We start from the raw sequence: 27978 nt of genomic DNA, 5'->3' as shown, positions 1-27978 counted from the left end.
AGGCTTTCTTATGCCTATTTTATTTTGCACGAATCACGCACATATAAACAGACTTGAATTGTGTATCACATAGTAATTCCATTTTTAGCAGAATTCTATGACGCTAGAAAAACAAGAAAAAAATTAATCCTAGAGACTATAAATTTTAAATGAATTAACTGAGAATGTACTTGGTACAGTCATTTAACAAGCACTTTTAACATTTATCATCCATAAACGTTCTCCTGTAAGCATCAGTTATAGCAGTATGATCCTGCTTATACAAGAGGCTGATAGCTGTCCACTCTCTGCAAAAGTGTCTCTGAATATCCAGGGGAATAATACCTGAAAAAGAAAATTTCCTATTAGATTCTTATGAATACGTCTAATATGCTAGGTAAACAAAGATTCATCCAGGTGTATTTATCTGAAATGATTCCTTGAGTCAAACCTCAAATATACCCTGGAGAATTTTGCTTAATTATTCTTTGGTAACGTTTATGCATAACTTAAGAGAACATCAAAAAATAAAACACTATCTCAGGATAATGGCTGACTTGTGCCATATAAATGGCAAAATATTTTTTAAAAAATAAATCTCACAGCAAAGAGTAGATATTTATTTTCGAAGCAAGAGATTTTTGATCCAATGACAACATTTTATTATAGCATCTTATTTTTCCTATAACAAATGACAGATGTGACTTTATTTATTTTATCTAATGACTTTTTTTCATGAGACAGACAGCCCAATGTACAATTGATCACCAACTTGGCCATTCTCTTTGGCCCTAGAAATGATTCCCAAGCCATGTTTTAGTTAATCAGAGAGTAGCTCACCCTGAAAACCCAAATATTTCTGGGAATACACTTTACTTCTAAGAAGCTGCTTTTAAATAGCTCGAGTCACTTAAAATTTATCATTAATGAAAAATGGGCATTTGCAAAGGTCTTGAAATAAAAGGACAAGAATTAAAACACTAGTTTACAAAAAGTTCATCTCATAAACCCTAGAAAATATCCCATTTCTACAAGTTCTTAAACCTCTAGGGCCCTATGAATTTGTGCTTTTACAGGACAATTCTTACCATCAATACTTAGGTTTTTTTTAAGTTAATATATCAAGGAGCAACCTGATGTTTTATTTGTGATAAAAACGGATCCCTCTGACATAGGGGGAAAAATATACACAGAAAACAAAGGCAAATAAAATTTGGCAGGTTAACTAGAAGATAGATCTATGGTAGGAACGTTTTGTTTTGTTTTGTTTTGAACAAGCTTTTATTAAGTATCAGCTATGTGCCAGGCATTGTGCTAAGTTTAGCCTTACAGATATTATCCCATTTGTTCCTCACAACAACCTTTTGAAGTAGGTGCTATTATTATCCCTGTATTTCAGATAAGGAAAGTGAGTCAGATAAAAATCAAATGGCTTGCCCAGGATCACAGAGTTACTAAGGCAAGATTCTTTCTGATTCCAAGTCCTGAGCTCTATAAATTTCCACACCTCTCTGCATCCTAGAGTAAAGAAACTGAGGAACACAGAGTTTAAGTGATTTGATTGGGATCACGAAGCTAGTAAATGTCAGATGTTGGATTTGAACTCAGGTTTTCAAGCCTCCAAGCCTCTGCTCTGTCTACTGCTCCATCTCATTGTCTTATTCAAGATATGAGAGACTCAGAGGAACATAGTAAAGTGAGAAGTTGCAAAAAAAAGAGAGATTGGGGGCAGCTGGGTAGCTCAGTGGATTGAGAGCCAGGCCTAGAGACAGGAGGTCCTAGGTTCAAATCCGGATTCAGACACTTCCCAGCTGTGTGACCCTGGGCAAGTCACTTGACCTCCATTGCCCACTCTTCCACCAAGGAGCCAATACACAGAAGTTAAAGGTTTTAAAAAAAAGAGATTAACTCTCTTCAATATACTCTCAAAATAGCAACAATGCAAGAAAGGCAAATCTTATCAAATTATTTTGGTTAGACAAAACCTAAGGATCATGGATATATTTGGCTCTCTTTTATCTGCTTCTAGCCTCAGATGTATAACCCAATTTAAAAAAAGTCACATCATTTAAATTTGCCTACTATTTTCAGGTTTTTTTAATAATTTTTCAAGATAAGGTTAACAAAAACATCACTACATTTTCTCAACAGAATGCTTAAAGTCATCTATTGTAAAAAAGGTCTCCTTTGGGGGATGTATTCTTAAAACCTTTTCCTAGAAAAAAAGTTTCCTATAGCACTAGGCTCCTTTGAAGTATGTACTCTAAGAAATTTACAACTATCTGACTTCTCTCTCTTTATATGGGGCAAAGCATTTAAAATATACTCTCAGCTCCTAGACCCCATCTATCTATCAGGAATAAAAACAATAGAAAAATTCCAATAGTTTTTTTTTTAATGGGGAGGGGATGACATGGTCGGGGGGAGCAGGGAGGCCTCTTTAAAATAAAAGCTTTCCAATATGTAATCACAATCTATTGGTCAGGTTGGTAGCTTTGTCCCCGGACTGTCTGCCAATCACCTGCTCACGTGCCCCAGTGAGTCTCAAAAAATCCTAGTGAGAAGAGTGTGACTGGTACCCTTTCTTTCCACTTCTCAGGGTAGATTATAATGTCAACATTACTTCAGACCCCAAATCATTACCTCAAGAACTTTGAGAAAATCAAAATTAGCCCACCAGGAAAAAAAATGAGAGACGCATGCTTTAAAATTTTTTTAAAATCCAAATTTTTAAAAAGTTGTCTTTTCATAAAGTTTTTTAAAAGATAGATATTTTATATGAACAAATATGTATTAAAATTTTGAGGAATTTTGTCCCCAAAATAAAGCTAATGGGAAGACTATAAATGTTGAAGAGGTATCATTTGACTGTTCCACCACCATGATAGAGCCTTTAAATTTAATATTCTGATTGGTAGTTCCATTTCCATTGTTTTTATTTTAAAGCAATGATTTTGTCTCTGGATTGATATACCTTTCACCAAAACAGATTCAGAATTGACCTCTCACCACCTTAAGAAGTTGATCTTCATAAATTCCATCATTCCCTAAATGACCAGCCTCAGGGTAGTATGTTTCTCTGAATTTATCTAGGCTAGGTCTATTTAATGACAGATAAATTATCCTTTAGTCCAAATCTTTCTGGTTTGATAGCATCTGTCAAACTTCATACTCCACAGAAATAGACTTTGAGAAACTGAGATTACCTCCACATTATAACAAGTCATCTCAGCAGAACCTTAGTAAAGAATATTCCCACAGATATCAAATATTAATTATATTAACTAAAAGAAAAAAAGGGAAGGTATACAGGCAAAAAAAATTAAGCATTTTCTCCCTACCACCTGTTATCATTCTCTGTACTCCCAATCCAGATATATCCTTTCAAAATGTCAGGAAAATCAGAATGAATGAATGAAGAATTTGTGCAAAGGACTGTGCTAAATCCTAAAGATATAATATATAGAAAAGACCATGCTCTCAAGGAATTCATATTCTAATGAAAGAGACAACACACATGGAAAGTTTCAGTTTCAAGTCAGATGGAAAGGTCCCATGATTCCTAGAGTACAGCAGCTAAACAGATATCAATGTTTCTTATTTAAATGTTACCTCCACTAACATAATCATTACATTTTCTGATACGAAAACACTTGACACTGTAGACTAGAAGCAATACTATTCCAAAGCCACAAAGATTCTTGGATTCAGGGTTCTAGGCTCTCTCCATCAGAGTATAATGAGATGATGGTCAAGGTAGTGGTGTTGGCTTGATCTACCTGGCCTTCACTGCCTCCTATCTCTCCCTCAGGGTGCTTTGCTGGTTCAGCTGAACAGTTGTACCTGCCCTGTGAATGGCAGTTGGTGAAGATGGCTGTCATCTTCACTGGAGCTCCTTTCCCAGATGATGGCTATGAGGACTGAGTTAGAAGGAGGAAGAGTGATCTAGGGATACTGCCTCACTTTTAGCCTATCTGTCTGTTTGTGATTGTTCAATAGCAATTGTTACTGGTGAGACCCTTCTCCATAATGATTCCTCTGCTCAGTAATGGCTTCAGGTATGGGCTAGAAGTGGGTCTGGTGATTTAGGAGACATTGCTATTCCTAAGACTCTTGGATTCAGGATCCTGAGCTATTTCCACCAGAGTCTAAAGGGTGACAGTGGTCAAGGTGGTAGTGGTTCAACTTGCCTGGAGCTCCATCCTTTCATGCCAGGAGCAGAGCCAAACATTAACACAAAGTTCCAAATCAAGAAATAGGGTGGGAAAATTGGCAAACAATAAAAAAGAGAACATGATCATAAAAATATTCAAGGTGACAGAGAAGATCAAGACACAAACTCAGAAGACAGTGAAGTCAAAATATCTATAACAAAAGCCTCCAAGAAAAATGTAAATTAGCTGTAAGTCCAGTAAGAATTCCTGGAAGAGTTAAAAAATTATTTTCAAAATCAAATAAGAGTGGTAGAGGAAAAATAAGATAAAGAAATGAAAGACAAAGGAAAGAACTTGTGAAAAGACAACAACTTAGTAAAAGATGCATATAATAATACTGAAGGAAACAATACTCTATCAATGTTGGACAAATGAAAAAAGTACAGAATTTATTGATGAAAATAACTCCTTCAAAATCAGAATTGGCCAAATAGAAAATGTGGTACAAAAGCTCATTGAAGAAAATAATTTCTTAAAAATTAAAATTAAGCAAGTGGAAGCTAATGATACCATACAACATTAATAGAAAACTTGAGTTTCAACTACAAGACTCAAGAGAAGTATAAAAAGGTCAACAGGGAAGAGAATAAGGAATTCAACAAGGGTAGCTTGTATACCTTTCTATATGTTAAGATGATACTCGTATCTTCTAAAAACTTTCATAGACTAGAAAAAATAATAACAAGATTCATCTAGAAGAACAAAAGGTCAATAATATCAAGGGAACTAATAAAAAAAATCATGAAGGATGGTGGCCTAGCAGTACTAGATCTTAAACTGTACTATAAAGAGGATTGTCAAAACAATCTGATAGTGGCTAAGAAATAGAAGGGTGGTACAGTGGAATAGATTAGGGATAAATGACCTCAGCAATCTAGTGGCTGATAAACCCAAAGATCCTAGCTTTGGAGATAAGTACCCACTATTTGACAAAAACTTATGGGAAAACTGGAAAACAGGATAGCAAAAATTAGGTTTAGATCAATATCTCACACTCTATACCAAGATAAGGACAAAATGTATACATGATTTAAACATAAATTTAATAAACATAAAGTGATATTAGAAATAAATTAGGGGAACATAGAAAAGTTTAGCTGTCAGATCTATGGAGAATGGAAGAATTTGTGATCAAACAAGTGATAGAGAGCATTATAAGATGTAAAGTGAATAAGTTTGATTATATTAAATTTAAAAGCTTTTGTACAAACAAAATAAATGCACCCAAGATTAGAAGGGAAGCAACAAACTGGGGCAAGTAAAGATAGAAAGACTACACCAATCACATCATGAAAGAATGCCCCAAAGGAAAAGTCCCAGGCATGCCATAACTAGAATCTAAAGCTTCCACGTCAAAGAAAAAATATCGCAATCAGAAAAAAAAATCATTCAAACAAGGAAATACCATCAGGATGTCTCAAAAAACCTGGCAGCATCTTTTACAATTGTGAATAGATCTTGGGATATAATATTCCAAAAAATAAAGCCCAACAACTGAGAATAACTTACCCTACAATGTTCAGTATAATCTTTCAAGAAGAAAAAAAATGGACCTTTAAGCCTTCCTGACCAGAAAACGACTATAAAGTGAGTAGAGACTTTGAAATGTAAACATTAGGCAAAAGAAATTTAGAATGATAAATTTAGTTGAGCAATTTGAAGTGACTAAACAATGAGGAAATGCTAACATTCTAATATTAGAAGAAAAAATAAATAAATGTCTCTTCCAATCCATGTCTTCAAAAGGCATTGGAGGAATCATATAGGATTTGGTTCTTTTCTGATGGTTTTAAGAGAGGGGGGGAAATGAATGATAAAAGGAATGAACAAGAGCAGAAAGCATGAAGAAGGGAGTAGAACTTACTATTTCTCACAATTAAGGGATATAGGAAGCATATACAAGCTTGGAGGAAGGGGCAGAAAAGCAGGCATTAAATGAGCTTCATTCTCATCTGAAGCGTATAAAGATTAGAAAAGATGACAAAAATGGAAATTTACAATTTTGAAGAGTTTGAGCTATGAATTTGTTTAGCCATTCTGGAAAGCAATTTGAAATATCCAAAAAGTCATTAAATTGTGCATAGCCTTTGATATAACAATAGCATAACTATGCTTATACACCAATGAAATTAAAGAAAAAGGAAAGGTACCCATATGCACAAAAATATTTTAGAAATTTTTTTTTATTGTAGCAAAGAATTGGAGGCTGACTGTCCAATTGGGGAATGATTAAATGAAGTTTGGTACATGAACACAATACAAAACTTTTGCATTATGCTAGGATGATTTTCAAAATCTTAAGAAATGATGAAAGGAATAATTTCAGAGAATCATCAAAAGGTTTGCATGAATAGATGCACAGTAAAGTGAGTAGAAAAAGAACAACTTAATAGTCAGCATTTATACAACACTTTTAGGTTTACAAAGTACTTTATAAATGTTCTCTCGTTTTATCCTTGTAACAACTCTGAAAGGTAGGTGCTATTAACTATCTTCATTCTATAGATGAGGAAACTGAGGCAGGCAGAGGTTAAGTGACTTGCCCAATGTCTCACAGCTAGTAAAAATCTGACTGACCTTGAACTCAGGTCTTCCTGATTCTAGATCTTACAATCTATTCACCTAATTGCTTGGATAACAGCATTGGAAAGAAAAACAACTTTGAAAGACTTAAGAAATCTGATCAAAGAACAACCAGAGAGGATTGATGATAAAGGATTCTCTCTGCCACCTGATTGAGAAGCAATGGCCTCAAGATTCTGAATAAAACATACATTTTCTGAATATGACCACAGAATAGATTTGGTTTCCTTGACCATACATATTTGATACAAGAGTTTTCGTTTGTTTTATTTTTTAATGGGGGAAAATTGGTGCGGGGTGGGGTTGCATAGTAATGCCAAAAGAAAAAAAAGAAGGCTGTTGAAATTTCTTGTTTTAAACACACAAAAGAAAACAGAAGTTAAAAAGGAAGCAAAGACAACCATGACAGTTTTTTAATGTAACATGTTGAATTTTTTTTGTTTTTTCAAAAAAACAAGCTGTATGGAATAATCATGGTTTCATATGCAAATCTACTTTTTTATGTTCTAATTTGCATATGCTGGTTTTGGTGAAGTGTTCATTCATTCAAAAAAAAGAATGTAATAAAAACAAAAAGAAAACATTAGGGAATGAGCCCTAATAAGGGCCTTTGTTAGGGCTTTTTCATCAGTTTTTAGTCTTTTTGGACAAATGTGTGGAATGGAAAGAATTTTAGTTCGTCTCGGTTGGGGAAGTGCCTTTATCAACAACATGTCATGTAGAATATATGAAAATTCAGATCCGATTCCCAAGTTTGTTAGTTTAACAAATATAAACATTTAAATGTTTTAGTCTTTCATAATTATTTCTATTGCTAAATAATTTTTAAGCATCACATGATTGCACAATGCAAGAATGTTGAGCTTTTCTGATTTGGTTCATTAATTTTGGTTAATAATATAATTTTGTATATTGATAAATGGCATTTTATCAGTGTCAGTGTTTGGTTTCAGATATCTAAGAGTTAGATGATCATCAATTAGTTAACTGATAACAAATAAATAAATCGCCAAACGCTCTCCTTGCTCAGAGCATAGGAGACATTGATGATGAAAACAATGATCTACTGACAAAAAATCAATTCTACTATGCCAGTCAACTGTCATTTTTTAACTAAGGATGAGTTAAAAATATTTCTCCCTATATTAGTAGTATAAAACAAACTTTGCAGTTTACGTATTTCCCCCAAGATTATACTTATATAGGTAGCTAGGTGGCACAGTAGAATGCTGGTCAGGAAGACTCAACTTCAAATTATGCCTCAAACACTTCAGCTGAATGACCGTGGGCAAGTCACTTAACCTTTGCTTGCCTCAGTTTTCTCACCAGTAAAATGGGGAATAACAATACCTCTACTTCCCAGGGTTATTATGAGGATCAAATGAGAAAATAATTGCAAACCACTTAGCTTTTTGGCCTGGCATATGGTAGGAACTATATTAACATCAATTAATAAGTAGTAGTAATAGTAAGAAGAGGAGTAACAGCAGTGGAAGTAGTGGCTACTATAGTAGTAGCTTTAGTAGCAGTGGTAGTAATAGTGGCAGCAGCAGCAGCAGTAGTAGTAAATTGCACTGAAGGACAAATGGGATTTGGGGTCAAGTTGTTTTTGGTAGCAGCACTTCAGAGGGCTTCAGAAACACGCACAATTCTAGTTAGCTAAAATGATAACAATTTCTTGATTCTCCTCTGACAGATGTTTTCTATTTTACAACTTTTTCTTTTGACTTAAGTTCATTGATCTCAGTTTTACAGGCTTATACTCAGAAGATCGCCCAACGCTCATCACTTCTTCCTAAAGAATAAGATCCTTGCGGATCAATCTCTGTCCCCTGTGCAAAGAGTAGTGTCTTGGGAGCCAGAGAATGTTGGTTCTTAGACTGGTTCTATTATTTTACTATTTGTATGTCTTGGTGTGAATCACTAGATCTTTATCTGATTCCCTTATTAGAAAAAAAAGAGGAAACTGCATTAGATAGGCTTTAAGGTCCTCTCAGGTTCTCAATCTATGATCCTATGACAGTCTTAAAAAATGTTTGTGTTACTGAGAAGCAGTTTTTACCAGACCTGTGATTCCATTGGTTTAGAAAAGTGCTGATGAGGGAAATGTTCCTGCCAAAGCAGGTTCAAGCCTGTTCTTGAACTCTGAAAGAATTCAGGGCACTCCTTTATACACTTTCCAGCACTCTACTCAAAAGAAGCCTCAAAAACTCATAATCTGCTCTTCATTCACCATCATCGCATCATATCACATTAACAGATTGTGATGGCACAACAAATATATTAAGTCTTGGAGTAACTTGAACCCAGACCCTCCTGAATCTGAGGTCAGCTCCTATTTCATTATATTATTCTGGCTCTCCTCTTCCTCAAACATATGTCAGTTACTATTATTAGTCCCACTTTTGACACATATAAACTTGTGTGACTGGATACATCATTTAATTTCTTAATGCCCCGAGTACTCTAAGATTCTAAATTGTAGAACTGTTGCCAACATACAGTCGTAGAACAGAGTTTCTTCACCAAAGAGTTCTCTACACCAATGAAGTCACAGGTCTGGACTGAAAAGTCCTAGCAAATGTTTATTCCACGTGAATTTTGATGAAAGAAAATGTAGGAGGTAAATCTTGGAATTAAGAGGGCCTGTTTTCAAGTTAATCCATCAATAAATAAGCTCTCTTTAAATGTTTACTGCTCCAGAGAGCTCAGTTTTCCAGTGGCCCAGCAAATCCCTAAGAGAAATTACCAGTGTTTATTGATGAAGGGAGTTTCATAGAAAAAGTTCCTAGACAAATCAAATGGCCAGTTTAGAGTCAAAAAAAAAAAAAAGGTTTTTAGCACAGGATGCTTTTCGTGACCATAAATCCACAAATCTCTAGATTTTTGTTCTTATTTCATATTCATTGATTCTCCAGTTTCAGGACAGGAAAAAAAAAATCACTACTAACATTTGGCTTAATTCTCATCCATCAACTTCTTTTTCCTTATTTTTCTGTTGCCAATAAGTATTTTAAATTTTATTGCTCATTTACTCCTTTGGTCTGAGTTCAGAGCATTTCTTCACACACTTTGCAAGCCTCCAACTCAACAGAACCCTCCAAAATTCACATTTTGCTTTTGTGGAATGATGGGAAAAATGTAGAAATAAGAATATAAGAAATATAAGAATAAGATTCATATATCACATATATATTATAGATGTTTATAGATACATATTTTATATATGTGTTTATACAAAATATAAGAAATATAAAAATAAGAAAGTAACTTACAAATATTGAAGGTAATATAATTTTGGGTGCTATGAAAATCAATGTGATTCTAAGGTAACTGAAGATAATTATCACTAACAATAAATGGGAAGTGAGAATAATATTACATTACATTTGCATTCATCTGGAAACAACTTCCTGCTACAGCGCTCAAGGGGTCTTACATATAGTCAGCAGCATTATTTAATTTCTCAGTACCTAAATAGGTCTGCACTTTCCTACACTCAGACATCTCTTTTCTCTTTGCAAAGTCAATATGAACATTACACAGAAAAGAGATGTGCGGAGCAAAGAGGAAAATGAATTTTAAATACCCCAGACCTTTTGCAACCAGACAATCACAATTTAAGGCATTTTAAATTGACCCTACTATGTGTCCTTTATTCATTTAATTTTCATGATACGTTCAGGGTACTGTTTGTGGAACACATGCTAAACGAGCAAAGGTCTGTTTGAATAGACACGTGATCTCGTTGCCATATGAATGATTTTTAAAGAAAACATTTTTGACAAACAAAAGAAGGGGTAAGAAGAGGAAGGAGATTCATACATAGATCATACACAACGTATCAAATCCCCTAGTTGGAAGCAGTGAATAGAAAATATAAGTCTGAAAAGAACATAACTATGTTGCAATTGTAAATCACTAGAATTCCATCTTTCCCACCTCACTATTTCCTCTGGATAACAATTGTTAATATTGTTGATGTATTCTTGAAGAAGAGAACCAGGTTCTGCCTTTATCTCTTGAACCTTTTTAAGACCACCACTTGTAACAAAAAGTCTCCGTGCTTTGCTATCATGGGGCAGCACCTAAAAAAGGGAGGATAAAAATCAAATGCCAGCTCTTCTTTTTCAAAAACCTTAAGCACTAATAAATTATTACTATTCCCCGTGTTCACAATGAGGTAAAAGAAACTTAAAACCAATATTCCCGAGGCATAATGAGGCTAATCTTGCTGATAAGATTTTTTTTCTTTTTCAAAATATTATTTTATTTCATTAATTATTTTCCAATTCCAGCTTTTAACTTTTTTAACGTTAATTTTTTTCAACTTTGAGTTCCAAATTCTCTCCCTCCCTCCTGCCTCTATATCACCCCTTGGGAAGACAAGTAATATATTGATCATACATGTGTAGTCAGACAAAACATATTTCCATATTTGGCTGAGATTTAAAGAAGTTGCTCCTTTAAAAAAAAAAAAGAAAGGAAAGGAGCATTGCCTTTTTCAGGCCAATAATATATCACTAAGGTTACCCCCATCCCCATCAAAACAAATGTGATTTAACTCCAGTTATACAGGAAGAAACAAATGCAATATTTTTAAGTGTCTATTTGTAAGTTTTGTAAATTCTATTCTTGAATATATGCTTTTTGCTGAATGGAAATCTATCCCTAGGATAAAGAAGATGTCTGTTCCTATGAGGGAGAGGGCAATGCATGGCTATTGCAAGGCTATCCCTGCCCTTTCTCCCCCGGGGTCTCTTTAACAGAATGCTGCATCAGTGACTCATCGTTCAAAATCTTCCTTCCACAACCCTACCAAGCAAAAAACCACCAAGTCATTTTTGACTCAGCTTTGCCTTTACTCTGTACATCTCTATGCTATCGATACATTTGGCTGCTTTTTTATTCACGCCGCTTTAAGTCTCTACAACTAGTTGGATGGACAGCAGTGGTCTGTCTAAACAGCACCAATGATTAGGAACCTGCTTTCATTTCTACTGGGAAGCAGCTTCCTTACTCATATCCATTATTATCCTACTCTTCCTCTTATGTCACTCTCCCTAAAATGATATGGCTTGAACTTCCCAGTTAAAATATCAGTTTTGTATTCAATATGTCAATTCCTATGGAGTGGGGAGGTTTGAGAAGTCACAAGTATAAGAACAATGAGCACAGTGGAAGCCAACAAAGCCAAGGCTGCCATAGACTAAATGAGGAAATGAGAATGGCCAGAATATTGGGGACAATTGGGTCAGTATACTGTAACTATTGTATTGTTATCGGCTACTATGTTGAACTATTGGAAGGGCCATCATGTGCAACTGATAAATTAATAAGCAATTAAGCTCATTCTGGTTGATCTCAAGGGGCAAAAATGAGAACAAAGGATAGGAGTCAACAGAAATGCAAATTACAACTGGGTATGAGGGAAATTTTCCTAATCCTGAACTAGGTATCAAATTGACTCCTTTGTGAGGGTACTAAGTTCCCAAGTACTGAAGATCCTTCAAAAGGCAGGATGGGCGACTCTTCTGCATCTTTGTGACTCTTGGTTTTCTCTTCCTACCTATATCATTATTCTTTTCAAGATCTTTTTTGATGAAGTATTAAGCAAATCTCTTCTCCCAACTGTAAAATATACACTAAGACTCTATTGGGGGCCTTCTCTGTCTTTGCAGGCTCTCTATCTCTCTCTTTCTTGTTTCTGACTCTGTCTCTGTTTGTCTTCCTCCCTTCACCAGGTGGTTAAAAATAATCATGTCTATAAACTTAACTCTCATCTCTCTATCTAATCTACTATCTAAACTCCTAATCCATCTCTAAACTTAGTTTCTATTTTGAAATCCAGTATGTCTAGGACACTGACAGACCAAATCCTTACTGGGCTCCTTATTTCAAATTATATCAAATATATATTTTTATATCAAAATCAAAAAAATCCTTTAGACCTCTTTAATATGTCTTTTAAAAATTATCTTGCTCTCAAAATCCATCTCTCTTTTGAACTATTTTCTTTCGGTAAGTACCCCCCATCCTTCTTAGGGTACAGGTTCAAAACCTTAGAGTCATTCTCAACTCCTCATCCTCCTTCACCTAAAATATATAATCAGTCACCAAGTCTTGTCAATTCTCTATTCTTACAACTTCTCTCACAACCATCCCTTTTCCCCTACTCATATACCCATAACCCTCATCACCTGGACTATTCCTTTATATCCTTTAAGCCACAATACACTTTATGTCATGAAATAGATGAATGCTAGGTCTGGAGTCAGGACAATTTGTCATTCAAATTCAGCCTCAGACACTTACTAGCTGTGTGACCCTGGGCAAGTCACTTAATTAACCCTGTCTGCCTCAGTTTCCTCATCTGCAAAATGAGCTGGAGAAAGAAACAGTAAATCACTCCAGTATCTTTGCCAAGAAAATCCCAAATGGGGTCACAAAGAATCAGACATGACCAAAACAACTGAAAAACAACCACAAAAGAACCCCAGCATATAGAAAGTGCTTAATAATTTCTTGTTCCCTTCCTAGTTGTAGAAATTATTTCTAAAAGTATTTTTTTCTAATAGCTTCCTAATTTGGTCTTTTTTTGTTTCTTTCTAATCTATCCTCCCCACAGATGCTAAATTGCATTGCATTTTGTGTGTGTGTGATATAAAGCTACTTACTTTGTATATACACTCATATATATACGACTTGTCTCCCCTTATCCCCCCCCCAAAGACATGTAAATGCATTGAGGGAAGGAATTGTTTTCATTTGGGGCTCTCTATCCATAGCATCTAATACAGTACTTGGAACACAGATTTGGAAGTAAGTTTTATTCTATATGTATGTGTGCTCTATTTCCTGGGAGACGAACAAAAATGTTACAATAGCTCTGGTGAAAAGTAGAGTGATGGATAAAGATAAATTTGATGACTAGACATCAGTTTCACCTTTCTTTTCTACTCTTATGTCCCCTATTACACATATTTGACAGGTTAATGTTTTAAAAAATCCCTCAGTTTGTAAAAGTAAATATTAATGCAATTGAGGAAACAAGTCAACACACTGAATCCTTTTCCACTTCCAAGTGAAAGAAGAGACTTTAGTTACCTTACTGAACTGTCCGACAACGTGCTTCAAAATGTTCGGAGGAGCATCATACAAGAATGGTTCAAGGGCTGGCAGATAGGTGCATTTTTGGAGAATATTTTTAATAGCTTTTTTACTCTGTTGAGGGAGAAAAAAAAAACAGAGAGCGTAAGCAATCAATGAAATCTTGACAAGAATGCATGTCTTGGGGGCAGTTAGGTTGCCTCATTGGATTGAGAGTCAGGCCTAGAGATGAGAGGTCCTGAGTTCAAATCTAACCTCAGTCACTTCCGAGCTTGTGTAACCCTGCACAAGTTTACTTAACTCCCATTGCCTAGCTCTTACAACTCTTCTGCCTTAGAACCAATTTACAATATTGATTCTAAGATGGAAGGTAAGGATTTTAAAAAAAAAGAAGAAAAATGCATGTTTTTTTTTACTGGAATTTGAAAGTGAGATCAATTTCCTGATCTAATATGGAGTTGTGTTTCATTTTTTTAAAAAATAGATGTCAGAAAGAAGTATGAGTTATGTTAGTTTAATTTAACATGGAATTATCTGACCGATTTATTTCTCGTTAAATTGTAAACTTTATAACACAGTGAGCTCCTCCTAAGCTATTTACAAGAAAGAAGCCTATGAATTTTAAATGGCTTGCCCAAATTATCACTCCCCCTCAAATATTTCTAAATTAATAAAGATTTTTATGTTAAAAATAAAATAGGAAGTAATCAACCCTACCCCTGACAACTAAGGAAAATAAGAAAATATTAACTTTGAATTATGCAGAACTAGAATATTTTATGATTTTAAATTTTCACTTTTACATACTAGGCAAAGTTCCACTGTTTAGAACACATTGCAAATATGCAGACACATTTACATTACGAATCAAATACAAGAACCTGCCCAATTTAATTAGGCAATTCAACAAACATTCATTGAAAATACAAAAACCATGATAGATAGTGAGGAACAGTGTACACATGGCAAAGGAAAGAAAGAATTAGGAATCAGAAGATTGATTCCAATCTTCATTCTGCTATTGACTGACTGTGCAGCTCTAGGCAAGTGGTAATTTTCCACTGCTATACAATAAATGGGTTGGACTAGGTCAGTGATGGTGAACCTTTTAGATACTCAGTACTGTGCCCTGCCCACCCCAGAGACTGAGTGCCCCCTTGGCACCACCACCCCTTCCTTATCCCAGCAAGGAGAGGGAGGAAGTGCTCCCATTGGGCTGCTGAGCAGAGAGGCAGATGAAATGAAAAAAAAAATGTCCTCAGGCATAGTGGAGAGGGGGAAGAGAGCAGCAGCTTGCCCTGAATCCTTCTGGCTTTCTAGTAACAAACTTTGGTGCGTGATGGTGGGTGTGCCCTCTCTGACACATGTGACATAGGTTCACCACCACACACATCTCTAACATCCATTCCAACACTGTAGCCATGCTCTAAAATATCAAGGTGAAGCTCTCCCATCTGCCTATAGAAGCTTATATTCTACTGGGAAGAGATTCAGAATGTACATAAACTGTTGAAAGATATAAAACAGGCAATGACTGGGGGAAAGGAAAAAGAAGAAAAGATGAAAACAAAGAGCTCTAGGAAAACTTGAAGAGGAAGAGAACACTTGAAACGAGATGAGATCAGGGAAAATTGCATGAGAAATTCTGGTAGAGCTCATACTGAATTTCAAAGAAAGTGGGGGATTTCAACTGGTGGAGAGGAGACAGAAGCATATTCCAGGCATTAGTAATAATAATGATACTAGCAACTAGCATTTTTATGGAATTTACTGCATGCTAATACTGTGCTAAGGGGCTTTACAACTATTATCTAATTTGACCTTCACAACAACTCTTCAAGACAGATGCTATTATTATTCCCATTTTACAGGTGAGCAAATTGAGGCAGACAGCCAGTAAGTGACTTGTCCAGAGTTATAGAGCTAGTAAAAGTCTGAGACTAGTTGTGAACTCAGGTCTTCCTAACTCCAAACCTTGTACTCTATCTATTTTACCACCTAGCCAACTCTAAATGATGTCCCACCTGAGTCCTTAAAGATAATTGAGATTAGGATATGCAGACTAGGTAGCTGGACTGTGCCCAGACATGTAGAAAATCTTCACTTGGCACATAGACCTACAAAACAACTGAGGTACAAATAGGTTTTCTCACAGGAGCTAAAAAGCTGTTATATAGAGGCAGCAATAGCCATCTCTTATCTCACTCTGGGATGCTTTTCACTCATGTGTCTAGAAGTATGTCAGACACTTACTAGTAGTGTGAACCCTGGACACATCACTCCATCCTGTTTGCCTTATCCGTAAATGAGCTGGAGAAGGAAATGGCAAACCACTCTAGTATCTTTGCCAGAAAAACCCCAGATGGGGTCATCACAAAGAGTCAGACACACCTGAAAAACAACTGAACAACAAAAATGTCTAGAAACAGCCAATGTGTGATTATACATGGTAACTTTGTCAAAACTGCCCTTTGGCCCACAACCATAGCTATGGTTTTCAAGAATTAACATTGTATTTAGTTCGGTCTTCTGATACCATTTATATGCTTGTCCTCTTTTCGCTGAATAATGCCATCTGGTGATTGGCTTGCCACTGTTTTGTCTCCAAACTCCGGGTCTCCTTTTTATTGTTTGGTTAGGTGCTTCAGTGTATCCTTAATGTATTCTGACCCATCTGTTTATAGTCAGTCACTCGGTTTCAGCTCATAACACAAGCAGATCCTTGGCTACTTTTTCTCCAGTTGTACTCTCTGTACATCCTAGCTAATAATGATAGCTAATATTCATTTAAGGTTTGCAAACTTTATGGGCATGATATCGTTTTCTTTGTATAGTCTGGAAGATTTGTGCTGAACAAAGCACCAATTCGATGTGAGGAGTTTTCCCTCTGAGATCTCATTGGTGATGCTTTCACTTAACACTGAGTTTGACTTACAAGTGATAATAGACTGAATTTTGGGAAGATAAATGTGATAAATATAAGGATATCTATTAATTTTAAATTTTTCTAGAGGATTAGAGAAGTAAACACCATTTCTTGTATTTGTCCTCATGTACTACTCCCCCAAAACATACTGACTAAAATCTTAGTCATAATATATAGTTTCATTTCTCTTCGATAATGATAAAGTTGCATTGACAAGAAATTAACAATGCCAAAATAAGAGGCCATGCCATCATGAGAAACTTTTGGCATCTTAGAGATCCTAGAAGGTAAAAAACAAAACAAAACTAATTTAGCTATTCATTAATGGGAGAAGGGAAAAGGCATTTATTAAGCACCTACTTTGTGCCAAAGACTATGTTAAGCACTTTAAAATATCTGATTTGATTCTTACAACAATCCTGGGCGATCCCCATTTTACCAGTGTGAAATGTAAGGTGGGCAGAGATGAAATGATTTGCCCATCATTTTCTGAGGATAGATCTAAACTTAGATTTTCCTGATTCCAAGCCCTCTATTCTATTCATTACACTATCTAATTGAGACTCTATCTATTAATTACAAATCAAAGATCACACTTACTACTACTTCACCTCTACCCTTCACTGTAATTCTCATAGTGCAAAGCTGGTGATATTACATATCCTACCCAGTTGGTAAAGAATAGTGTGAGTAGAACCATGGTCTTTGCAGCAGAGTTGCTAAAAGGGCATAACCAATCAAGCTAGAATTATATCTTTTTGAAAACCTAGAAATACACTCAAAGGAAAAGCAAAGGGCTAAATCAGAATGTCCTGCACAAAAGGAATCCAGAGGACACAACTGAGGAACAAGAGCAGAAATGGAGATTAGAAGAACTAAAATCATACATAGCAGGAATAATATGGTTTCGAGCTCTATATTGCCAATGGCTCTGCTTGCCTGCTGTCCATGCTTAAATGTAGATATTGTTCCTTATCAATCCATCGATGCCTGTGCCAGTAGCCAGGAGGTCTCTCGGCAAGAGGAAAATGCCAGCCTCTTATCCAGAAATTTTATCTACATGATATCAGACATCCAGGTGGGTGTCTGGAAAGATTTCTTTATCTTACTTTTTTAAGATAATATATTAGGCATATATCTCTATAGATATTTACATAAATCTCAGCCAAAACAACCACCAACAGACTCCCATTTAGTGTAGGCATCAGAAAATAATCAAGTAATCAATTTATTATTTTTAATCCATTCCTATTGTAAAATTGAATCACATTGATCTTAAGATATTTTTCCATTATTTAAAGCAATTAGTAGCACTAAGCAAAATAAAATGCTTGAATTTCATAGCAGAATTATGAATTCAGCCAATACTATCATCTCCTAATACCTACAATTGAGGGAAACCTTCTACTGCACTAACAAATTGCTATAGTGAAAAGAACACTGGGATTTTTTTCTGTCAAAACTTAGAATAAGCAGATGCTATATATTTAGAAGCCCTGTTTTTACTTTTAAACAACCTACATGATAAGAGCAGCAATTAACAACTTCAGCAAGTATAAATGATCAACATTAAATTATCAACATTTAATTAGCACTTGTTACCACTTCAAATGTTTGGCTTTGGTGAGATTTTTTTTTCACCACAGGGGAGGGTGGGGATAACAAAGTTATTAATTGCTATTCTCATTAATTTCCTGTTAAATGCCTGAAAGTGAAAAAAATGTTGCAGTCAGAAAGTTTCTATTTGCTCTGAGGTCAACCTAGTCAGTCTAAGTAAGGCATGCTCTGGTCCCCCAAACAAGAGGAAAAATCCCTAAAGTCAATAGAGCTATGACAGACCAAAGAATTGTCTCAGAAGTTACACTTTGTAACTGAACTGGTAGTCTGAAGAATTGATGCTGGCTAAATAGGATGACCGTGATGTTCAAAATCCAGATAAAAAAGGATTTGCAGTCAGCTATCTGAGTTATTTCTAACAATGTAGATGTCTTAGATCACAAAGGTAAAATTTATGGATAATAATATTCTTCAGATTTCAATCAGGCATTTGATGTGAAATAAACACAAGCCAAGAGTAAACCTGCTTGAAAACACACAAATTCTAAGATGTTGCCTAATAACTTCTAGGATTAGAATCAATTAGAAAAGTTATGGAAGTTGACATGCCTTGGGGACAGAATGCAGCTTGGCCTTAAGATTTGAAGTCCCCCAATGATTAGCAAATGAGGAAAAGAGAATTCTCAACTCTCCTGGATAACAATTTTTCCCAGGCTGAAATGATGTCAAATCAAACAGATTTGAGTGGGCATTCTGATGTCTTTAAAACAACTTCTGAATTGTGTGTTGGCTAAACAGGGTTGGGGGGACTTTGGGGGAGAAGGAAAGAACATGAAATATGTAACTAGGGGAAAATATTCAAAATTAAAATTAAAAATAAATAAATGAAACAACTTCTAATGGAGCCCATGGGCTATTTTTTAAAAAGTCAATGATATAACAAAATATTTGTTTGGGCTTGTTGCCATGGGAAGACTACTAGCAGGATGAATGACTAATGAAGATGCTCCTTTTAGAAAATGGAAGTTCATATGCAGTATAGCACTTTCTTGGTGGGTTGTGCATGAGGGTTTGTTGAAGATAGAAGCTAAAGTTACTGTTGTCTCCTAAAAATGATGATCTAGCTAAGTGATTCCCAAAGTGGGGGCCACCGCCCCCTGGTGGGTGCTGCAGGGATCCAGGGAAGCAGTGATGGCCACAGGTGCATTTATCTTTCCTATTAATTGCTATTAAATTTTTAAAAAATTTAATTTCTAGGGGCACTAAGTAATATTTTTTCTGGAAAGGGGGCAGTAGGCCAAAAAAGTTTGGGAACCACTGATCTAGCTTAATCTTTTCCCCTCCCCTTCTCCATTCTTGTCATCATTTCATTTCTGAAAAAAAAAAATGAATGAAAAGCTATTGAAAGCCTACTTAAATCAATTCAGTTTAACAAATTAACATCCAATTTAACTTTGTATGAAGGGTCTGGTATATAACAGGCACTGTGCTTGGAGCTAGAGATAAAAGGCAAAACCTGTATGGTATACCGTCCTCTGCCTTCAAAAGGCTTACATTCTACTAGGGGCAACAACATGTACAAAGGTAGATTAATATGAACCAATTTGAGATCATCTAATTTGAGGATGTCTTAACAAGAAGAAAAAATGTGGCACTTGGATAATGAAGCAAACTAAGTATCTTAAGGAAATAAGACTAAGGAAAGGGACAATAGAATGACAAGGTAGATAGAGTATCAGGTCCAGAGTCAGGAAGATTCATCTTCCTGTGTTCACATCTGGATTCAGACACACAGAGCAAGTACTATGTGACCCAGAGCAAGTACTTAGCCCTGTTTGCCCCAGCTCCTCATCTGTAAAATGAGATGGAGAAAGAAATGGCAAGCCATTCTAGTATCTTTGCCAAGAAAACCCAAATGGAGTCATGAAGTAGAACTGGACTTAAAAATGACTGAGAAAAAAAAAAAAAGAAAGTGTAGTCTAGGCTTAAGGAGAATGATCCATATGAATACAATGAAATGGGAAATTTAAATGCTTTGGGGGGGGTCATGAAACAGAAGTAATAGTGTAGCTGCAACATGAATTGCATCAAAGAGACAGCATTAGGAAATATAGGTCCCAGAGAACAAATGATGAAACATACCTCCTCCTCTCCACAGTTCAGTGAGGGCCTATGACAGCAAACATTTCAGACATTGCCAGACATTGCTTAACTATTTTTCTTTGTTTCACAGAAGAGTCCAATCCAGGGGAAGTGAATTGTCTGTTCTGAGATGATGATGATTTAAAGATAAGAGACAAGAGAGAGAGAAAAAGAGAGAGACAGAGAGACAGACTGCAGAAAAACAGAGATGAAGACAGAGTGAGATAGAAAAACAAAGAGAGTCAGAGACAGAGAAAAATAGGGCTAGAAAGGTAGATTAGAGTCAGAATCAGTAGCAGAGGTACATATATTCAATACCCGGCTAGGTGTATATATTATCTCCTAAAGGCAATAGGAAACCACTGAAAGTTTTGTTAGCAGAAATGTGACATATGTCCTATGTCAATTATTTTGTCAAATACATGGGAAATGGATTGAACTAGAGTCAATATTCCAATTTTTCATAATTCTTGGAATGCCATAAAGCATCCTGGATTAAGAGTCTGAAGATCTGGATATTTGTCTATACTCTACCACTAACCAGTTATGTGAAATGGACAAGTCTTTTAAAACATCCCAAGTTTATTCTCATCTGTAAAATGAGAGGGAATCAGAGTATTTTGTACAATCACAAAATATCAGAGTTGGAAACTACAGAGGCCCTCTACATATGACATCACTAGAACATATTCATCCACCTTTCATGTAAAAACTTCCTGTGAAGGGCTTCCCTCTCCAATGGCAACCATTCTACTTTTTTTTCTTTTTCTTTTTTTTTAATTTAGAATATTTTTCCATGGTTACATGATTCATGATCCCCCATCATTCAGGATTTCCTCCCCCTCCTGAATCCGACCAAGCAGTTCCACTGGATTAAAAATATATCATTGTTCAAAACCTGTTTCTGTGTTATTGATATCTGCAGTAGTGTGATCCTTTAACATCAAAACCCCAACCACGTCCCTATCATTTTTCATGATCAATCACATATTTTTCTAATGCATTTCCATTTCCACAGTTCTTTCTCTCAACCATTCCACTCTCTAACATCCCGCCTAGCTCTGCCTTCTGAAACCAAGCAGAAACATAGCATATAACAGTCCTTCAACACTCAAAAAACATAGCTAGACTATCTCCTCCAACTTTCTCCTCCCCTGGATAATCACTCTTCATGTATCATGGTCTCAAAAACCTTCACAATTACAGCTGCCTTCTTCTGGATGCCTTTCAAAAACGAGGTGCCCCAAAAGATAGATAATGCTCTAGGTGTCATCTGAGCAACACAGAGAATATATGGATGATTACTCTAATGGTCCTAAATATTATCCTTCTTTTTTTAATATGGCATATAACCACATTCGTTTTATTTTGTTTTTTCTTTTTACTACACACTGTTGACATATTGAGTTTGCAGTCCACTAAAATCAACAAATTTCTTCTAAAATAGCTTTCTCTTCATGTCTTATACTTAAGATATTGATTTTTGAAACCGAATGTTGTTTTCACCATGTCTGACTTTTCATGGCCCCATTTTGGGGTTTCCTTGGCAAAAATACAGGAGTGGTTTGTCATTTCCTTTTCCAGTTCATTTTACAAATGAGCAAGCTGAAGCAAACAAGGTTCAGTGACTTGTCCAGGGTCACACAGCTAGTAAAAGTCTGAGACCAGATCTGACCTCAAGAAGATGAGTCTTCCTGACTCCCGGCCAGGCTCTTTATCCACTGTGCCACCTAGCTGCCCTAGGTCAGTTTATGTAAGCCATATGTAAGATTTTACTTTTTTGTCTATTAAATTCCATTTTAGAAAACTCAGTCCAGTATTCTAGCTTGCCAAGATAATTTTCATGCTTATTAGTGGAATCTAAGTTCCTTGAAGGTAGGAACCACATCATTTAAAGAAATGTCTCCTTGCTAAAAACAGCACATATTACACCTTTAATAAATATTCCTTGAGGGGAAAGAAGGTGATACAGTGGATAGAATGCCAGGCCTGGAGTCAGAAGGACCAAATGTGGCCTTAGACACTCTCTAGCTGTGTGGCCCTGGACAAGTCACCTAAACCCCAAATGTCTAGCCTTTGCCCTTCAGTGAAGATTTTAATAAATAAGTATTTATGAAATGTTGAGTGAATGGTCTATCCTGCAGGGAACTTTTAAAAATACTAAAACAAATACAAAAACAACCCTTATTCTTTTACATTCCCATTATAACAAATTTAATTTAACATTTTAGTAGAATATTATAATTTGCTTTTTAAATAGATAATCAACAGGTTTACTATATTTTAAATTAAGATTTATTACATCTCGTGGATAAAACTTTCTGAATGAATACATTCATTTTATAATGTAAGTTAACGGGAAAATATTAAGTATACAGTTTTGCAAGTGATTGTTCATTAATATATTAATCTGAGTTGTACATTCATTGAATTTTTCCACAAGTTTTTGTTGTTGTGGTTGTCATTTTAGATGCAGAAAGTAAGAGATTTTCTTTTTTTCTTTTTTAAACCCTTATCTTCCATCTTAGGATCAATACTGTATATTTGTTCTAAGGCAGAAGAGCGGTAAGGGCTAGGCAATGCAGGTTAAGTGACTTGCTCAGGGTCACAAACTAGGAAGTGTCTGAGGCCAGATTTGAACCTAGGACTTCCCATCTCTAGGCCTGAAGTAAGGATATTCAATGAGGGAATCAATTCTAAGCATACCTTTTTCCACTAAGCTAACAGCACAAATCTTTTGTCTTATAGAACAGACTGAAGTTTTACTTGGTCAGTCAAGCTTATGTTCATTAGGCCCCTTTACATTTTAGTTCCACATTGATTTCAAAAGAAAAACATTAGTTCTATTATGGTGATCTAGACCACGAGGATATATTACAAGAGTAATAATTGTTCATTTGTTTACCATGGATTCTGAATACCATGTATATGAATAATTTCATATAAATATAGGATGGACATGGCCTTAGTTTATATTAGAAAATTTCAATATGGGAACCAAGCAATGTTGAGTAAAGAATTCCCAATTTTTAACAATGTTATCAATATTTTGAATTTCTAACGAATTAGGCAGACTTGTTCTAGACAATTGATATTTTTGAAATATGGCATAATACAGGTAAAGGACCAGATTACATAATTTTAAAGATTAATATAGCATCATGAGTCTTTTAGGCTATTCTGGTAGTGTGGACAATAGCTAGTCCTTCTCCTTTCTTGAATAATCTTCAGAAAGTCTTTGCCAAGCCAGCTAATAATATTTTTTAAATTACATCAATTTAGCTTCTAACTCTAAATTAGAAATACTCAGGTATGTACACCAGATGGTAACTATTTATCAATTAGATATACTATTCATATCAAAAACATAAACATTTTAAAATTACCAACTTCGGTAACTATCACCTAGATGTAGTATTCCTATTAAAAATATAAACATTTTTAAATTACCAATTTCGGTAACTAGTTATCAACTAGATATCGTATTCCTATTTAAAATATAAACATTTTTAAATTACCAATTTCAGCAACTAGTTATCCCCTAGATGTAGTATTCCTATTAAAAACATAAACATTTTTAAATTACCAATTTTGTTAACTATTTATCAATTAGATATACCTTTCAACATTTTAAAATTACCAACTTAGGTAACTAGTTATCACCTAGATGTGGTATTCCTATTAAAAATATAAACATTTTTAAATTACCAATTTCGGTAACTAGTTATCAACTAGATATCGCATTCCTATTAAAAATATAAACATTTTTAAATTACCAATTTTGGTAACTATTTATCAATTAGATATACTATTCATATCAAAAATATAAACATTTTAAAATTACCAACTTAGTAACTAGTTATCACCTCAATGTGCTATTCCTATTAAAAATATAAACATTTTAAAATTACCAATTTCAGTAACTAGTTATCACCTAGACATCATATTCCTATTAAAAATGTTAACATTTTAAAATTACCAACTTTGGTAACTATCACCTAGATGTAGTACATTCCTATTAAAAATATAAACATTTTAAAATTACCAATTTCAGTAACTAGTTATCAACTAGACGTCGTATTCCTATTAAAAATATAAACATTTTAAAATTACCAATTTCAGTAACTAGTTATCAACTAAACGTTGTATTCCTATTAAAAATATAAACATTCAAAAGTACTAATTTCTAAGCGATTGAAGTTAACAAATTCTCCCCCTACCACGCTATCATGAGATGAATTGACCATTGCTTACTTTTATTTGAAGATCCTCTGAACTGTCTTGTGACATGTAGAGACTCAGTAGAATCGGCAAGGCATTTGTCACAGCCACAGCACGTGCGTGCTCAGGAGTGTGCCTTCCAATCTGTCCTAAGGCCCAAGCAGCAGCAGCCTTAATATGATCTTCTGATTCTTCTGACAAGCAGATTGCCAACTGGGGCACTCCCTGCAGTGTGGATCAAAAGAGCAAGGGTTATGAATCCCGAGCAGGATTAAAGAGCCTTCTTTGGCTCCGAAACATTAGAAGAAATCATTTTTGTCTTGATCTCTTTCCCACTAAACGGCTCAGTAGATGAGCATATCACAGGGGCTGTCATTTTTGGAGTCAATAAAATGACTAGAACTAATTTACTTTAATTATCTGTAACAATCCAACTAAATGGAGAATAACTCGGCTAGATTCTCCAAATCAGCCTTCATTTAATCAAACAACAGGCAGCACAGACCAGATTGTGGATGAATTGAAAAGCTTTCAGGGTGACAGAATCTGAAAATATTGAGGATTTGGAGATCTCTAGTTTTCCTTTGTTTTAAAGAACTACTTTGCTATCTTTAAGTAAGTTGTCATTTTTCACCAAATAAAATACAACTGAGATTGATCAATGATGTGGCTAATCATGTCAGCTAGAATCCTATAAGGTAATCCAAGTTGTACTATATTTAGAAATAATTATTCCAAAATAGTATGTCAGACATTTTTTCCCAGTAAAGACAAATTATTCTATGAATACAATCAATTTTTCAATATAATCTTGTACTATTTTAACTGTCATGTTAACTTTTAAAAATATAAATAATTATAATTATTTTATATGTGGTTAAGTGTTTAACTTGGAGCCCCCAATTAATCTTTATTTTTTTAACCCTTACCTTCCATCTTAGAATCAATACTGTGTACTGTTCCAAGGCAAAAGAGCAGTAAGGGCAAGGCAATGGGGGTTAAATGACTTTCCCAGAGTCACACAGCTAGGAGGTATCTGAGGTCAGATTTGAACCCAGGAACTCACAACTCCAGGCCTACCTCTCTATCTACTGAACCACCTACCTCTCCTCTCCAATTAATCTTTATATTCATAGCTGAAGGCAGGACGCCTAAATATATTTTAGTTTATACTCCTAGAAACAAACTGTCCTACTAGAATTTGTATGAACCTTATTTTCAAGCCATTTCATAGTCATAATTATGATTATCTTAAATTTATTACTGTAGGAACCCATCCCTATACATACATGCAACTGGAATAGAAGTGAACTCATTTTCTATTCCTTTTGGTCTCAGCCCTTTAAATCTTGCCCACTGGATTTAATTTTCTAAAAAAGACCTACCAAACCATATAATTGATTTCTTTTTTTAAAAATTAAAAGGGAAGGCAGAGAATTCAAGACTCAAAATTCTTTTTTAAAATGTTGGAAACTGTTTTTACGTATAATTAAGGAAAAAATTAAGTTGAAAATTTTTAATTAAAATATGGCTACCAGCATAAAAAGTCATACTAGTCCTCAGACTACGACCTCTCACATTTTGGGCATTAGTTCAGTGTTAAAGCAAACAAGAGGGGGAAAAGATAGCAATTCTTAGAAACTATTCCTAATCCTGGAGGAATTGCTCTGCCTCCCTTACAAAAATTTTAGTGAATTTTAAACAAGTTCAAATACATAAAAAGTGCTTTCCAAACTATTAAAAAATAGGATAAAAAATGTGAGACGTTGCTATTATAAGTTCATAGCATTGAGAAAGTGGTAGAAGAGATAGAGTGGTAAGTAAAGCATTGGCTTTGTTGCTGTGGTTGGCTTGCTCTCAGACCAACCTAGATATAGACTAGAAAAGGGTCAGGTCACCTTGTAAGTCTGAGAAGGAAAAAGTAGAGGTCATAGGTAATCCTTCCCTTTCCCACTCTTCCTATGTTTATTCCTTCTGGTTGTCTAGGAAACAGGCAAAGCCATGAAACATTAATCCTATTGGCCCAGACATAATCCCCACCACCATCACTACTACCATCAACAGAGGCATCACTATGACCAGAGGCTTAAACAAACTTTCTCAACTTCACATGACATCTTTCAGGTCCACCTCTGGGAAGTGGAATAGGACCGGAAAAGCATGTTTTTAGAAAAGTAATTAATAGGAGTAGTAAAAGAGAAAAGAAATGAGCAAAAAAGGGAAACAGAGCAAAAGAAAATTGTGAACTCCACAGCAGATGTGGATAGATGGCAGAGAGAGTGTTCTGAGGATTAGCAAGGGATTGAAAAATCCACATTTCTGCTCAAGCAGAGAAGCAGGTTTTCTACACTGATAAGAAGCCCACACCTTAGGGGTCCTCGTAGCAGCCATGACTATTTGACTAATATTTTCTTCCTTTAGAAGGTCAATGGTGACAATAGTGAACCCAGACAACACACACACACACACACACACACACACACACAAACAAAGCTGAAGGAGCAAAAATAAGTCTATTCCTTCTATTGAGTCAGTTTATTTGGAAAATGAAAGTAATGACAAGTGAAGGCTATACAAACAAATGAACTTCACTGCTATCCTTTTCCCCAACTCCTGACCAAAGTAGGAAGTTCCAAAACTTGAAAAAATGGAATTAGTTATGAAAATGACAATATAAGTTTTTCATGTAGAAAAATGTACTAATTTTTAAAAGCTTCCCCCCCACAAGAACCCATTAGTGAATCCATGTTAGCCAAAATAATGAAAGCAAAGGGCTTCAAACATCCTTCATATTTACAGACAGTTCATTTAAAAAGTGTTCAAATGAATGGAGATTTTATTGTAACTAAGCCCACTTTATTTAAGAGCTCATTGAAATGGAAGCCTTATCCTGGGTCACTGCACTAAGAAAGTTATCTAAATAAATGGCTAATAAAAATGTATGTTTAGGCATTCTTTTACTCTGATTAGTTCAAATACCATTTTACATACTTTATACTCTGAGGAACAACATCAGTCTAGAGATCTTTCTTGGAATTTCATTGTCATGATAATAGAGAACTAACCTTGGAGATGATCACGGCCATGGCTAGGTTCTCAGAATGAGCAGCTACATAGCCAAGCATCATAATGCCAGGAAGCCTTATATTTCCTTTGCAGGAACCAATACAATCAATCACAGCAGCAACTCCTCCTGCATTAACTATTAGTTGTGAAAGCTGCAAGAAAAGGAACAATCTAGAAATG

The 27978-nt window shown here is 35.1% G+C and overlaps 1 protein-coding gene across 1 annotated transcript in view; it reads right to left on the bottom strand.

The window, feature by feature from the left end:
* Window positions 1-257: 257 nt before the first annotated feature.
* Window positions 258-27978, bottom strand: part of SPAG6 (sperm associated antigen 6) — a 71826-nt gene continuing 44105 nt past the window's right edge. Inside the window, exons 7-11 of the mRNA XM_044678544.1 lie at window positions 27798-27950; window positions 24766-24957; window positions 13884-14000; window positions 10719-10864; window positions 258-324 (exon numbers count right to left, since the gene is read on the bottom strand). Of these exons, the coding sequence (XP_044534479.1) occupies window positions 258-324; window positions 10719-10864; window positions 13884-14000; window positions 24766-24957; window positions 27798-27950 (675 nt within the window). The remainder of the gene's footprint in view (window positions 325-10718; window positions 10865-13883; window positions 14001-24765; window positions 24958-27797; window positions 27951-27978) is intronic.

The sequence above is a fragment of the Gracilinanus agilis genome, chromosome 5 (assembly GCF_016433145.1).
Source record: "Gracilinanus agilis isolate LMUSP501 chromosome 5, AgileGrace, whole genome shotgun sequence".
NCBI classification, from domain to species: Eukaryota; Metazoa; Chordata; class Mammalia; order Didelphimorphia; family Didelphidae; genus Gracilinanus; species Gracilinanus agilis.
Note: the sequence above shows the minus strand (reverse complement) of the source record. Positions and strands in the feature narration are given on the sequence as shown.